Source organism: Entelurus aequoreus, linkage group LG09 (genome assembly GCF_033978785.1).
Source record: "Entelurus aequoreus isolate RoL-2023_Sb linkage group LG09, RoL_Eaeq_v1.1, whole genome shotgun sequence".
NCBI lineage: Eukaryota > Metazoa > Chordata > Actinopteri > Syngnathiformes > Syngnathidae > Entelurus > Entelurus aequoreus.
In genome coordinates, this window is record NC_084739.1 from 4,928,936 (window position 1) to 4,945,683 (window position 16,748).

Sequence of the window (16,748 nt, forward strand, 5' to 3'; positions counted from 1 at the left end):
GGGGGGAATTGAGGGGATTATTATGATGCGTTCAAGAGTCTTATGGCCTGAGGGAAGAATCTGTTACAGAACCTGGACTTTCTTAAGTCCTTGACAAATATTTTAAATATACTTGTCAAATAAAGCATCTGCCTTGTTTTTAATGAATACTTAGACCAACCATGCTACTGTATTTTAATGTTGGTCATTATGGTGGTACTTGGTGAGCCAAGTGTTTTCTGAGGTGGTACTTGGTGAAAAAAGGTTTGAGAATCACTGCCATAGAACATTATGTTAGTATTGAGCAATCTATTGACGACGGAATAAACAACAAATTGTCCATGAAATGATCTCACTGACCTGAAAGTGCAATATTATGGTCCAGATCAATCCCAGGGTCAGTTTGGGGTTGCCATCTGTGATGTCATCATTCCTGATATTTACAAGTTTGACCTAATGAGGAAGAAAGATCAGTTAAACTTTCAAAAATGTGACAGCCCTTTGAGACACTTGTGATTTAGGGCTATATAAATACACTTTGATTGATCGATTGATTGATTGATTGATACAACACATAATGCACAACATGTGTACACATTATTTGCTCATTTACTAGTATGGGTGTGTATCAAGTACTGTACATGTACATTACAGTGTGACAACACATTTCACAGTTTGTACACAAGGTGGCACAATTGTCTCTAGTCTGAGGGAATGGAGGCCCCTTTCTAAAAAGGATGCTGCCTGAACTATCAGAAGGCAGAATAATGGGTAAATATCTAGAAACATTCGTTCAACCATGCCAGGCAAGAAAAATGACTTAATTCTGAGATAAATAATCAGTGTGTGGCTGCATATGTTGCATTATTACAGTGGAGACAATGCAGCATCTGCTTTATGCACATCTATGACTCCTTTGTCTGCAGCCTGGCGTCACATGTGTTAACAGCTGAGTCGGCCTGCGCTCACATCATCGCACACTGACTGCGATGGGGGAAGGGAGGCCAATCACAAAACCCACTGATGGGATTTAAAAGACGGCAGCACTCCTTAAGGAGCCGTTACTTCAGAAAAAAACCTATAAAGCCTGCGGCCAAATAATAATGTATGCACACGGCGTGGTGCGATGCAAAATTCATAAAGACTGTTTTTCTCTAGAGATAATTATTCTAGCATCCCTAATTTCCCTCATAGGACTATTAAAGATCGCATATTTATCTATGTGCTTTGTCTAGTTCTAGTTTGTACACAGCGAATGACTGTTATGTACTGTTTGTAATAACAGAAATATTATACACTGTACAAAATAGTGAATGTATTCAAATAAAGCTGAACATAGAGCTACTCTTCAATTACATTGTTGTACCTCACATACATTAAAGAAAAAAATCCCTATCATTTGTTTAAAATTGTAAATTAACCTCTTAAGGCCCAAGCTGTTTTTTTAACATGCTTTTTTAAATTTTTCTTTGCTATTTGGGCTTATTGGACCCTAATTAGAATAAAAACTAAGAATCATCTTTTGATATGATGTACTTAGTCCATAAGTACACAAATGTGTACTTCATGTTTAGTGACATGCTAACTGTTATTTTTACACTTTTTTTTCCCAAATTCCATTGTATGTTATACTCTGCTGACACCACCAGATGGCAGTATAAGTGTCCACATAAGCAGCCCTAAGACCCCAAATCATTAGTGTACACAATTTGGGAAATAAGAGCTACAAGGTGCTGTCCACGCATGTGGCCAATTAAACCTTTATTAATGTATTTATGAAGTACTTATTAAATGACAAACTGCAAAGGGGGAAAACTGTGAGTTTAATCACAACATCAGCAAAAAAGACACATGTGAAAATTAAGCTATAATAACACATTAAATGTAGCTTCCTATTTAAATAAAACACTAATTTATAACATTTTCGAAAGATACCATTGATAAAAATAATAATAATTACTGCAAATGCTCTACTTACAGTTGTTTATAGGGATACTATTGGAAGCATTTATGCATAACACTAGGGGTGTAACGATTCGTTTTAACAACAATTTAATTTGATTCAGAATTTGTGGTTGTCGATACGATTCAGGGCCGATATTATTTTTTTAGATCTGAAACAATTTAGTGAGTTGATATCGATTCAGTAGTTTGTCCAAAAAAAAAAAAGTTCAACCAGTGTGACTGAAATTAATAGTGGATACTGGACACTGCCGGTGATGTTTCCTATATTCCTGTTTAGTTTTTTTAATGTATAAATGAATTATGGATGCAAACAAGCAAGTAAACAACAATTAACGGCCAATGCATTCACACCGTATTTGAATAAAGTGCAACCAACACTTTAGGTTGAATTAACAAGAGGAAACAGTGCCGCTAATAGAGGTCGACCCGCAGGCTCGGAGAGACTCACAAGCTTGAGCAAAGTCAAGGGGGTCGTAAGGACGTTGCCTTTGAGCGATCAGCCGTCTTCTATTGATATCACAGCAACAGCAGTGGCTGCAGTACCTTTTTATAATTTTACGAGAATTACGGCTCATGACGCGAATCACCCTTTGATGAAAACATCTACAAGTCTTTGTCGAAATTTTAGAAATATCGTTTTCATGTGGCGAAAAACTACAATGGAAACACAGTGACTGTCTCCACGACTGTGTACTTCAAATGCAGCTGCTGCCATCTTGTGGAGTTAATTATAAAAAAAAATATTTCGAGAGGTTGCCTGCAGCCACAGTTGTTACTTTCAATGTTTCTATTAAATGCACATCCATCCATCCATCTATCCATTTTCTACCGCTTGTCCCTGTCAGGGTCATGGGGGGTGAACAAGTTGCCACCCTTACAGTTAATTTAAAAGCTATTGGACGTTCAGACCTACCTGTCGTCTCTTTAAATAATCCAGCGCAATTTGTACATTCTGGAGCCTGTGGAAGCGCATCCTTCCTCTCTCCCGAGGCTGCAGACAGGAGGAAGAGAGAAAAGTGATCAGTTTGTTTCCGTGGACATATTAATATACAAAAAAAAGTTGAGGAGCATGTACAGCGCATCCAAAAAGTATAACACAGCGCTTCACTTTTTCCACATTTAGGTATGTTACAGTCTTATTCCAAAGTGGAATAAATAACATTTCATAGACTTCATTCTTAGTTTGTACTCTGCCATGAATTGTCGAGTGTGGGACCTTATATATAGAGAGGTACCGTATTTTTCGGACTATAAGTCGCAGGGTTTTTTTCATAGTTTGGCCGTAGTGCGACTTATAATCAGGAGCGACATATGTGTGAAATTATTAACACATTACCGTAAAATATTAAATAATATTATTTAGCTCATTCACGTAAGAGACTAGACGTATAAGATTTCATGGGATTTAGCGATTAGGAGTGACAGATTGTTTGGTAAACGTATAGCATGTTCTATATGTTATAGGGGCGGCATGGCGTAGTGGGTAGAGCGCCCGTGTCAGAAACCTGAGGGTTGCAGGTTCGCTCCCCGCCTCTTACCAAAAAAATCGCTTCCGTTGTGTCCTTGGGCAGGACACTTCACCCTTGCCCCTGGTGCCACTCACACCGGTGAATGAATGATAGGTGGTGGTCGGAGGGGCCGTAGGCGCAAATTGGCAGCCACGCTTCCGTCAGTCTACCCCAGGGCAGCTGTGGCTACGAAAGTAGCTTACCACCACCAGGTGTGAATGAATGACGGGTTTTTAAACATGTAAAGCGACTTTGGGTACTTAGAAAAGCGCTATACAAATCCCAGGTATTATTATTATTATTATTATATTTATTTGAATGACTCTTACCATAATATGTTACGTTAACATACCAGGCACGTTCTCAGTTGGTTATTTATGCGTCATATAACGTACACTTATTCAGCCTGTTGTTCACTATTCTTTATTTATTTTGAATTGCCTTTCAAATGTCTATTCTTGGTGTTGGGTTTTATCAAATAAATTTCCCCCAAAAATGCGATTTATACTCCAGTGCGACTTATATATGTTTTTTTCCTTCTTTATTATGCATTTTCAGCAGGTGCGACTTATACTCCGGAGCGACTTATACTCCGAAAAATACGGTAATAGCTTTTCCATATCATGTCTACCCCACTTAATTTACTACAGGTGGAATTCAATCAAGTTGTTGGTATGTCTCAAGGATGATCAGTGGAAACAGGATGCACCTGAGCTCACTTTTGAGCTTTTTATTTTTTATTGTATTATTATTTTATTATTATTATTTCTTTGGTCAGTGGTCAACAAAATAAACAAACAGTTCTACATTCATAAATTGACAATTTTACAGACCAAAAGGGTTTAGGCTGAAGTTGAGCACTTATTTCGCCTAACCCTATAAACAATCTCAAATACAAGATGAGCTTCATAGAAATATGAAATTTCCTTTACACAACATATTATAAATACACCTAGTACACAACATAAACACTGTTCAAATATATACACAGTAAAGACATAGACAAACAGTTGTGAAATATTTGTGAAAGCTTCATGGCAAAGGCTGGGAATACGTATGCGCATTTGTATTTTTTTTTTTTTATAAAATTTGAAAAAAATTCTAAAATAACTTTTTCACATTGTCATTATGTGGTATTGTGTGTAGCATTTTGAGGATACAACTGAATGTATTCCATTTTGGAATAAGGTTGTAACTAGGGATGTCCGATAATGGCTTTTTGCCGATATCCGATATTCCGATATAATTACCGATATCAACCGATACGATATATACAGTCGTGTAATTAACACATTATTATGCCTAATTTGGACAACCAGGTATGGTGAAGATAAGGTCCTTTTTTTTAAAAATTCTAAAATAAGATAAATAAATTAAAAACATTTTCTTGAATAAAAAAGAAAGTAAAACAATACAAAAACAGTTACATAGAAACTAGTAATTAATGAAAATTAGTAAAATTAACTGTTAAAGGTCAGTACTATTAGTGGACCAGCAGCACACACAATCATGTGTGCTTACGGACTGTATCCCTTGCAGACTGTATTAATATATATTGATATATAATGTAGGAACCAGAATATTAATAACAGAAAGAAACAACCCTTTTGTGTGAATGAGTGGGAGGGAGGTTTTTTGGGTTGGTGCACTAATTGTAAGTGTATCTTGTGTTTTTTATGTTGATTTAATAAAAAATAAAAAATAAAAATAAAAACCTGTTATCGATAATAAAAAAAACGATACCGATAATTTCCGATATTACATTTTAAAGCATTTATCGGCCGATAATATCGGCAGGCCGATATTATCTCTAGTCTCTAGAGATAATATCTCTATTTGTAACGTAACAAAATGTGGAAAAAGTGAAGCGCTGTGAATACTTTGCGGATGCACTGTAGATATAGAAAGGACTTCCACTATCTTACTCACTAAACGACAAAGGAGAACACGTTGAAAAAAAAAAAAAACTTCTAATAAACAGCATTTTTCTCCAATCCCACCTCTGAAAAACATGCTCTGAATGTGCAAGTAGTTTTATGCATAAAAAGGATGCTTGTGTCTATTTTCTCTGCACTATTTCAATAGTTGACTTTCAGGTATAGCACACATCGCAAGAGAGGGTAAAATGGAAAATGCAGTGAAGCACGGATGCAGAACACCTAAAAGATCGGGTGCTGCATTCGGCCATGTCTAAACAAACAGTATTGTGGAAGATGAAAAATGTCTCATGAAATGTTGAAAATTGTGTGGAAAGGTAGTGCAGAAAATGCATGACAAGGAATGATCATCTATATTGATCAGTAGCACTTAAATATGATACAGAGACTTTAATGTCTGCTAATGCGTCTAATGAGAATACTCATAACATGATGGGATTGTCTCTACACTCCTAAGTGGCCACAGCACACTCGCATGTTAGTGGGTTATGAGGGCATCCACACGTACCCCCTGGTCAACATCCACCACGTCTCCATGCCGCTCAACCGCGCATGCTTCAGTCCCACTCACCAACCGCAATGTCTTCAGGACATCGCGCTCCCTCGGCTTATCACCCCAAAAGGAGACATGTGGGATAAAGGGGGGCGAGGGTGGAAAAAGGAAGACAAGGAGACAGACACAACGGCCCAAATCAAAGGGAAGTCAGACAATGGACAGAAAAAACAACCAGAAAAGAGGGGAAACTAGATAGCTGGAGAATGAAAGTTAGTCGCGAGGGGTGATGAATTTGGGAATACATGCTGTAAAGCGCATGATGACATAACTCTACATGCCCCTAAAGTTGACCAACACGCCGGACTGTAGTCAGCTGGAGGCGTGTCTTAATGAAATTAAACAATGGATGTCCGCTAACTTTTTGCAACTCAACGCTAAGAAAACGGAAATGCTGATTATCGGTCCTGCTCAACACCGACATCTATTTAATAATACCACCTTAACATTTGACAACCAAACAATTAAACAAGGCGACTCTGTAAAGAATCTGGGTATTATCTTCGACCCAACTCTCTCGTTTGAGTCACACATTAAGAGTGTTACTAAAACGGCCTTCTTTCATCTCCGTAATATCGCTAAAATTCGTTCCATTTTGTCCACAAGCGATGCTGAGATCATTATCCATGCGTTCGTTACATCTCGTCTCGATTACTGTAACGTTTTATTTTCGGGCCTCCCTATGTCTAGCATTAAAAGATTACAGATGGTACAAAATGCGGCTGCTAGACTTTTGACAAAAACAAGAAAGTTTGATCATATTACGCCTATACTGGCTCACTTGCACTGGCTTCCTGTGCACTTAAGATGCGACTTTAAGGTTTTACTACTTACGTATAAAATACTACACGGTCAAGCTCCTGCCTATCTTGCCGATTGTATTGTACCATATGTCCCGGCAAGAAATCTGCGTTCAAAGAACTCCGGCTTATTAGTGATTCCCAGAGCCCAAAAAAAGTCTGCGGGCTATAGAGCGTTTTCTATTCGGGCTCCAATACTATGGAATGCCCTCCCGGTAAAAGTTAGAGATGCTACCTCAGTAGAAGCATTTAAGTCTCATCTTAAAACTCATTTGTATACTCTGGCCTTTAAATAGACTCCCTTTTTAGACCAGTTGATCTGCCGTTTCTTTTCTTTTCTTTTCTACTCTGCTCCGGGGTGGACCGCTAGCCTGTTCATCGGATGGGGACATCTCTACGCTGCTGACCCGTCTCCGCTCGGGATGGTTCCTGCTGGCCCCACCATGGACTGGACTTTCGCTGATGTGTTGGACTTTCACAACATTATGTCAGACCCACTCGACATCCATTGCGTTCGGTCTCCCCTAGTGGGGGGGGGGGGGGGGGGGTTACCCACATATGCGGTCCTCTCCAAGGTTTCTCATAGTCATTCACATTGACGTCCCACTGGGGTGAGTTTTCCTTGCCCGTATGTGGGCTCTGTACCGAGGATGTCGTTGTGGCTTGTACAGCCCTTTGAGACACTTGTGATTTAGGGCTATATAAATAAACATTGATTGATTGATTGATAATGACAGCACAAGGAATGGAAAGAGCTAGAGCTGCAAAAATTTTAGGCCACCAGTAGACTGGTTCTTTTAGTAGGGCTAGTACACATTGGAACTAATTTACTAAGATCCAAATAACTGGCGGTAAATAGTAGGGCTGTGAATATTTGGGCACTACACGATTCGATTTGATTCGATTCTTGGGGGTAACGATTGGATTCAGAATCCGTTCTCAATTCAAAACGATTCTCGATTCAAAATCAATACTTTTTAATAACATTGGGGGCCAGTTCTACGATTACCTACAGTCCTCCATAAAATAGACAAACAGCTCAGATACATTTTTGTATTGCTTAAAAGAAAACTGGTTGTGTTAAATAAAATTCTACCCAGATATGTAATTAAGTCAAATGCAAATAAGGCAACAAGAGAAGTATCCAACATTTCTCTTTTTTGAAGTAATACAGCAGATATGGGCATCTGGATCGACAATATGATTTGCCTGAATGGCAGGACAGGACAGAGTAAAAATAAAATAAAATAAAAATGTAATCGATTATTTTTTTATCGATTATAAATACCGTATTTCATATTATTTATTTATTTTTTCTAAATGTAAAACACTTCCTTGTGGTCTACATAACATGTAATGGTGGTTCTTTGGTCAAAATGTTGCATAGATTATGTTTTACAGATCATCTTCAAGCCGCTTTCTGACAGTCGCTTCCGGATGCGCCGTTTTGTGGGCGGTCTTATTTACGTGACTCACCTTCGACAGCGTCTTCTCCCCGTCATCTTTGTTGCAGCGGTGTAGCGTGCAAGGACGGGAGTCAAAAGATGAAGCTAATTGTTTTAATGACATTCAGACTTTACATAAATCAATAACGGAGCAGCATCTCCTCATCCGGAAACAACAACAAGGCCGGAAATGTGTTCCGTTAAAAACCGTCTGACCGGAACTCTCTAATAACTAAAGTTCCTTGGGTGAATAATGTTAACTCACTACACCGGTATGTTTTAGCACTTTCATGGCGAGTTTACTGACAGATATAAGTAAGAACTTTACACTACTTTATATTAAACATGGCAACAATGGAGGATGAATGTCACATAACAAGAAGATAGAGAAAAAGAAGAAGCTTATCGACTACGGGGTCGGCACGGACTACAAAGGCGGACGCGCGTAATTTTTCAGGATTTATGCAGATCCTAAATACAGATCAGCAGGTACCAGAAGGTAAGAAAAGTTGCTTTTGCACAATATTGCGAAACAAAACGCCAGATAATGTGCCTTACCATATAGACACACCATAATAATAATCGTATGTTCAATGCGCTGACAATCCATCAAGCGGTGCGGCTTCATAGCTTACCAAAGTCGCACTAAAACATTTTGATAGATTTTTGAGCGCCATGTGTAATGTTCTATATTTTCAATGGAACATATAAAATGTTGGTGTTGTTTACTTGAGTCATATTGCCATCATAGTGCAACCTACACGTAGCTCTTATGTTTAACTGCCATCTACTGGTCACACTTATCATTACACCATGTACCAAATAAAATTGCTTTGAGGTCGTTAAGCAAAACCAGAATTATTCCGTACATTAGGTGCACCGGGTTATAAGGCCCACTGTGGAGTTTTGAGGGGGAAAAAAGTGTGCCTTATAGTCCGCAAAATACGTTAAGTTACAAATAAGAATTGCGTTTCATTCAAAAATCTTTTTTTTTTGACACCCCCAGTAAATAACGTGTGCAAACTATAAAACTGTGTGTACTATTAGAGGGCGTGTTGTGGGTGATCTACTAAGACTGCTTGTACAATTGATAACAAATGCAAAATTGATGCAGACCGCCCTATTTAAATGAGGTTTTTGCGTGTATGCCGACTGTTATCATAGAGACACTCATTTCCCTCCACATTTATGGCATCATATGGTCCAACATGTGGCATTTTGTCACGTTGTTGACATGCAGCACACAAATATTATATGTACCACCATTTCTAGGCCACCTTTTTTTATACTGAAGCATGATCAAACTTTTTTCAACAAGTACCACCTCAGAAAACACATAGCATTCCAAGTACCACCATAATGACCAACATCAAAACACAGTAGCGTAGTAGGCCTAACTATTCGTTAAAACATGTAACAAGTTAAGAAGTATATTCAATAGTTTTGGCCACTGTAACATTACACACTGTTTGAACAGTAACACTGTGTTTGAATATCTAATTAAGGGATTCTTTGGCGTACCACTAGATGGAGCCTGGGAATCATTTTTGGTGATTTAACCCCCAATTCCAACCCTTGATGCTGAGTGTCAAGCAGGGAGGTAATGGGTCCCATTTTTTATAGTCTTTGGTGTGACTCGGCCGGGGTTTGAACTTACAACCTACCGATCTCAGGGCGGACACTCTAACCACTGGGCCACTGAGTAGCGCTATATAGGATAATTTTTAGATGCTGTCTGCTATTTACCATCAGCGTAGCCATTAGAGATGTAATATTTGTAATATGTTCCAATATTACAGCGGACATCACGTACCACAGAGGTAGGCTTGTAACTTGTAAGGAGCCGCAGAGGCTTGTGTGATGTCATAGGTTAACCGGAAAAGCAATATATTTATCCGCGCTAAAAGGAAATACACGCCCCCTCAGTGGACGGGAGCCAATAGTCGCATTAGAGAGAGTGCATGGACACTTTGACTTCACACATAGCTGTGAAAATTCAAAATACCAAACTATTTGAGAAATCAGACTAATTCAGTGCACGGAAGCGTAGTGATTGATTCTTATGGGAAACTCTGCTTTACTATACAAACTTTTCGGTTTGCGAGCCATGTTGGAGAACCAAATTAGGTTTGTAAATCGAGGTTCCACTGTCGACCAGGTTTGCACGTTTTAATACAAACAAACCTTTCGTAGATCAGGCCCATGATGTAATAATTTCTCACTTTCTATTTGAATACTTAAAATCTTGTGACACTTTAGCATCGTGAACTACTTAAGTTTTTAAAAGTTAATATACTGGTGAAGATGTTATGTGTTTTGCCTTTGTTCTAATAATGTTTTAACTTTTTTAAAGCAATTCCTGAAACATGCCTCTAAAAACGTACCGTATTTTCTGGACCATAAGGCGCACCGGATAATGAGGCTCACTGCCGATGAGCGGGTCTATTCAGGTCTGTTTTCATACAAAAGGCGCACCGGATTATAAACCGCATTAAAGGGGTCATATTATGATGTTTTCCTCAATTTAAAACACTTCCTTGTGGTCTACATCAGTGGTCCCCAACCACCGGGCCGCGGACCGGTACGCACAAGAAATTTAAAAAAATATTTATTTTAATTTTTTTTTTTTTTTTTAAATTAAATCAACATAAAAAACACAATATATACATTATATATTAATACAAATCAATACAGCCTGCAGGGATACAGTCCGTAAGCACACATAATTGTATTTCTTTATGACAAAAAAAAAAAAAAAAAAATTTTTTTTTTTTTTTTTTTACTACCCCTCCCCCCTCCCTCCTAAGTCAAATGTTGCTATAAAAAAACGATACGTCTAACAATAAAGCGAGTGGTGGCTTCAGACCCAGCGGCCCAGTACTGAGTGAATAGTCTACTACAGTGGTTCTCAAATGGGGGTACGCGTACCCCTGGGGGTACTTGAAGGTATGCCAAGGGGTACGTGAGATATTTTTTTTAAATGTCTGTCAAAAAGAACTGTGAAAAGAAATACAACAATGCAATATTCAGTGTTGACAGCTAGATTTTTGTGGACATGTTCCATAAATACTGATGTTAAAGATTTCTTTTTTTGTGAAGCAATGTTTAGAATGAAGTTCATGTATTCAGATGGATCTCTATTACAATCCCCAAAGAGGGCACTTTAAGTTGACGATTACTTCTATGTGTAGAAATCTTTATTTATAATTGAATCACTTGTTTATTTTTCAACAAGTTTTTAGTTATTTTTATATCTTTTTTTCCCAAATAGTTCAAGAAAGACCACAACAAATGAGCAATATTTTGCACTGTTATACAATTTAATAAATCAGAAACTGATGACATAGTGCTGTATTTTACTTCTTTATCTCTTTTTTTCAACCAAAAATGCTTTGTTATGATTAGGGGGTACTTGAATTTAAAAAAAATTCACAGGGGGTACATCACTGAAAAAAGGTTGAGAACCACTGGTCTACTACACATATGATGAGGTGACATGTTAACAGGGGAATGGACTACTTGATAACATGCAGCACAGCCACAATCACCTAAATTCTGCATGTAAGCACATTGCCAAAAAGTACTCCATAAAAGTGTGTGAAATGTAGTGTAGGTCTTTGCCAGCTTTTTGTGAAGTAAAATACAAATGTCATATTTATCTAAATATAGGACAATATTTTGTTCACATAAAAACAATTCTGCAAAAGACAGCTTGCCTCAAGTTAGGGCCAATGTGGCAAGATTAAGCCAAACTGTGGGGCCAGGGAAAGTTGTCAATAAACATGTTTCTCCATTTTCTTCCATTTTGGGACAAAAATATATTTTGTGTCGTATAGCATCCACATAAAAATGTAGGTTGATAGAATATTTACAATGTGCACATTCTACCCAGTACATACTGTAAATGCATGTTATTGTGATGCATTAGCCAGTTATTCATATCCCATGCTTTGAACAGAACACTTCATATAATTAGGGAATAAAGACCTTAATTATTGATTAAAACAGGGGTGTCCAAACTTTTTCCACTGAGGGCCGCACACGGAAAAATTAAAACATGCGGGGGCCATTTTGATATTTTTCATTTTCAAACAATAACAAAATATATGGATTTTGCTTGTTTTTTACCTTTAGGGCTCCCGGGGACCATAAAGGGTCTAAGTCATTAAAATGTAAAAAAAAACAAGTCGAATTATTATATATATATATTTTTATTTTTTTTAACGCTTACAGTAAATCTCTACAGTATATCAACTTCCGGTTGAAATAAAGTTAAAAAAAAACAAAAAGGTTTTATGCCTTTTCTGTCAAAGACAACTTTGTTTTTTATAATAAAACTGAAATATGCAGTATTTCCCCCACTGCCCAAAACATTCAAAAAGCAATGTTTGATGTGAAGTAATTAGAGCCTTAAAAAGATCAATAATGCAGGACACCATTCATTATTATTTTTGAGTAATCACTGTGAAAAGACAAATAAAATCCCATTAAATATATTTGGGACCCAAAAGGTGTCCCATTCATAAAGTGATACATTTTCATTAGTTTTTTTTTTACTTTCAACACTTAAGTTACGAGATCAACTTCAGATATATCGGTCGATTTTACGTTTGAACTATTATTTTGTTTGTTTTATGCTCTTTTGTCAAAGAAAACATTATTGTTTTTGTATGGCAACCACACAATATTTTCCACATAAAACATTTTAAAGGTCAATATTTGAAATAATTGGAGCCTTGAATAGGTCAATTAATTCATTATAACATTGAGGTTGTTTTTTTTGTTTTTTTGAGAAATGGCAAAAAAAGAAAAATAAAGAAAAAAAACAGCCTGCATGGCAGCTTTGTGTCAACATTGCAACTTTTCTAGTCAGATTTCACCTCATTCCACTTTTTTTTATGTTTTTTTTTAATTTTTGCAATAGCATTTTCAGAACGTGTGGCGGGCCGGTAAACTATTAGCTGCGGACCGCAAATGGCCCCCGGGCTGCACTTTGGACACTCCTGGATTAAAATGTACTTCATGACAGCAAATAAATGCAGAGTCACAAGATAGAATTCCCCGATGACTGCTTCCAGGCATCATCGTCCAGCAGACTTTGCTAAAACCAATACTGACTTTTGGCTACTTAGCGAAAGCAAAAAAAAAGTCACTTTTCTATTAACTTTCTTTGGAACCCAGCACCATCGAGAGAGACAGAACATAATGAATCAAAGTGATTTCTGATTCAAAGTGTCCCAAAACACTGTAACGTATCACTAAAAAGTTACATACAATAAAAAAAAAATCAGTTCAGTCTCATAATGTAACATGTTTTTGTGTTCTAAGATTGAAATAACATTAGGAAACAAGACTCAACTTACCAATGTGTCGCCAGACAAGACCTCGAGCAGTGAGATCAAGTTATGTCCATCTCTCAAGTCTTCATACAGGTTATTTATATGCTTCCGTACCTAAAAGAATAGAGATTAAATATATGTTGGCGACAGTAAACACACTTGAATAATAAGGCTCCCCCTACAGTTTGGGAGTAGGATTTAAGTTGAATAAATATTAACTGTCAAAGGCAGTTTCCAACATGCATAACATACAATGTAATTCATCACACATTTCCAGTTGATTCATTACAGCACGTCCGAAAAGGAGTAGGAAGAAGCAGAGTTTATTTAATCCTGCCCCTTTTCATACCATAGCAATTTTATCCAATTCCCTTGTTCTCTGTAACAGAACTTTGAACAAATAAATAAATAATAAATAATGTCCCACAGTAAGCAAACACATATACATGAATAATATTTGTCTCAATTAAAAAAAATGTTTTTAAAAAAGGGTTTCAGATGTTTATCATAATTCTTGTTCTGTGTTTGAACAGTCTCTTAAACTGAATCATATTGGTGATTTGTTTGCTTTCTTTGGTTAATCCGTTCCATAATTTAATTTCACATACAAATATGCTAAAGGTTTTAAGTGTTGTACAAGCAAAAAAAAAATGTTTTAAATTAGATTTCCCTCTAAGGTTATATTTCTCCTCTTTTGTTGAGAAGAATTATTGTACATTCTTGGGTAGCAGGTTATAGTTTGCTTTGTGCATCATTTTAGCTGTTTGCAAATGCACCAAATCGTTGAATTTCAATATTTGTGATTTAATAAATGAAGGGTTTGTATGTTCTCTATATCCAACATTATGTATTATTCTAATTGATCTTTTTTGTAACACAGTTAGTGAATGAAGTGCACATTTGTAGTTGTTTCCCCATATAGGCATGTTGAGAAACTAGAGGGAAGTCAAACTAATAAATGCTTGGAGACAAGTTTGTAAAAGCAATGCATACAACGCAGCAACGTTACAGATTCACAATGCTGACATTTCTGCCTCGCACATTGTATACGCATACTAGGCAGCAACAACGTGGCCGCTATGGCCTTATCAACAATGTCTGATATGCGTTTGACAACTTCCGAGGCCCTCTCCTTCGGGTAGACATGTCCTATGTCCTAAATAGCGAGCCCCTACAATCAGCCTCCTGCTGACCTGCTTTCACACAGGGCTTTCAGCGCTGTAATCCCACATAGCAGCCACAGCTGTGGAGCCAAAATAGACCTGCACCCTTATGTTATTGGTTCAAACGGGCACATTCTCAAAAATTACTCAGCACTTTCTCATTTGTCATGGATGGAGGTTTTATCTGAAATACTGTTATTGTTCTGATATTCTGGGAATTTGACTACATTTCCTTGATTGGCTATAGATTTTTCAGCTGTATGCCTTCGCTGTTCTTCTTTGGGACCACCATCTAGCACAGGGGTGTCAAAGTCAAGGCCCGCGGGCCACATCCAGCCCGCAAATTAATTATCTATGGCCCCCGGAATGTTATTTGATTAGTATTAGAACCGGCCCCCAGGCCACAGCCGCCTGCTGCTGTTTTGCATCCACTAATACTCCATCAGTGTTGGCGTTAGGAATTTTCAAAATGGGGTCCCAGGGACCCCATCAAGTCATAAAAAGGGGTCCATAGTGCATTCTTGGGGTCCCACTTTTTTGTAACCGTTTTGAAAACAAATGATAAATGTATGCATTATCCTGTTATATCTCACATTCTATATTGTGTTTTGGAAAAAGGTTATCATAAAGGTTACTTAATTAATTTTTTTTTTTTTAAATACAGAAAAAAACACATTTTTATGCATATGTAAATGTATTCAGTTATAAACATTCATTCACTTTCTTCTTTCCTTCATGGATCTAAACCAGGGGTCTCAAACTCAATTTACCTGGGGGCCACTGGATGCAGAAACTGGGTGAGGCTGGGCCACAAGAAAAGATTTCTTTAAAAAATCTAAGATGCACTTTTTAATGAATTCACCTTCTTTGAATGGCTATCCCGCCCTAGCAACATACTTGCCAACCCTCCCGATTTTTCTGGGAAACTCCCGAATTTCAGTGTCCCTCCCGACAATCTCCCGGGGCAACCATTCTCCCGAATTTCTCCCATTTTCACCCGGACAACAATATTAAGGGCGTGCCGTGATGGCACTGCCTTTAACGTCTTCTACAACCTGTCGTCGCGTCCGCTTTTTCACCATACAAACAGCGTGCCGGCCCAGTCACATAATATGTGCGGCTTTTAAACACACATAAGTGAATGCAAAGCATACTTGGTCAACAGCCATACAGGTCACACTGAGGGTAGCCGTATAAACAACTTTAACACTGTTACAAATATGCGCCACACTGTGAACCCACACCAAACAAGAATGACAAACAAATTTTGTAACACAACATAAACACAACAGAACAAATACCCAGAACACCTTGCAGCCCTAACTCGGGGCGGGGTTTGGTAGTAGCGGGGGAGGGGTTGTATATTGTAGCCTGGAAGAGTTAGGGCTGCATGGGATTCTGGGTATTTGTTCTGTTGTGTTTATGTTGTGTTACGGTGCGGATGTTCTCCCGAAATGTGTTTGTCATTCTTGTTTGGTGTGGATTCACAGTGTGGCGCATATTTGTAACAGTGTTAAAGTTGTTTATACGGCCACCCTCAGTGTGACCTGTATGGCTGATGATCAAGTATGTCTTGCAGTCACTTACGTGTGTCTACAGAAGCCAAATACAACATGTGACTGGGCTGGCACGCTGTTTGTACAGGTTGTAGAGGGCGCTAAAGGCAGTGACATCACGGCACGCCCTTAATATTGTTGTTTGGGTGAAGACATTCGAGAGAATGGTTGCCCTAAAATTCGGGAGTCTCCCGGAAAAATCGGGAGGGTTGGCAAGTATGACACTGTCAAGCGCCATTCCTATAAAACTCGCGGGCCGCACTAACATAAAATTTTCATATTAAGGTGCGGGCCGCAAAATAACGTCTCGCGGGCCGCAATTGGCCCGCGGGCCGCGTGTTTGAGATTCTAAACTTTACCGCTGCCGGTATTTTTTTCTATATTTTTGTTGCAATATTTTCAGAATGTGTTTGTTCTCTTTTTGGGCAAAGTAAGACAAAGAAAACAATCTGAAGTTGTCTTTATTTTTTAGTTTTAATGCCATTATTATAATAGTCCGGCCC

General features: G+C 37.9%; 1 protein-coding gene across 2 annotated transcripts in view; it reads right to left on the reverse strand.

Moving 5' to 3' along the window:
- The window catches only part of LOC133657077 (dystonin-like), a 220,070-nt gene that overhangs the window by 130,270 nt on the left and 73,052 nt on the right, over positions 1 to 16,748 (reverse strand). For both annotated transcript variants that reach the window (XM_062057994.1, XM_062057995.1), the window contains exons 7-9: positions 13,551 to 13,640; positions 2,858 to 2,935; positions 340 to 432 (exon numbers count right to left, since the gene is read on the reverse strand). In XM_062057994.1, coding sequence (XP_061913978.1) covers positions 340 to 432; positions 2,858 to 2,935; positions 13,551 to 13,640 — 261 coding nt within the window. The remainder of the gene's footprint in view (positions 1 to 339; positions 433 to 2,857; positions 2,936 to 13,550; positions 13,641 to 16,748) is intronic.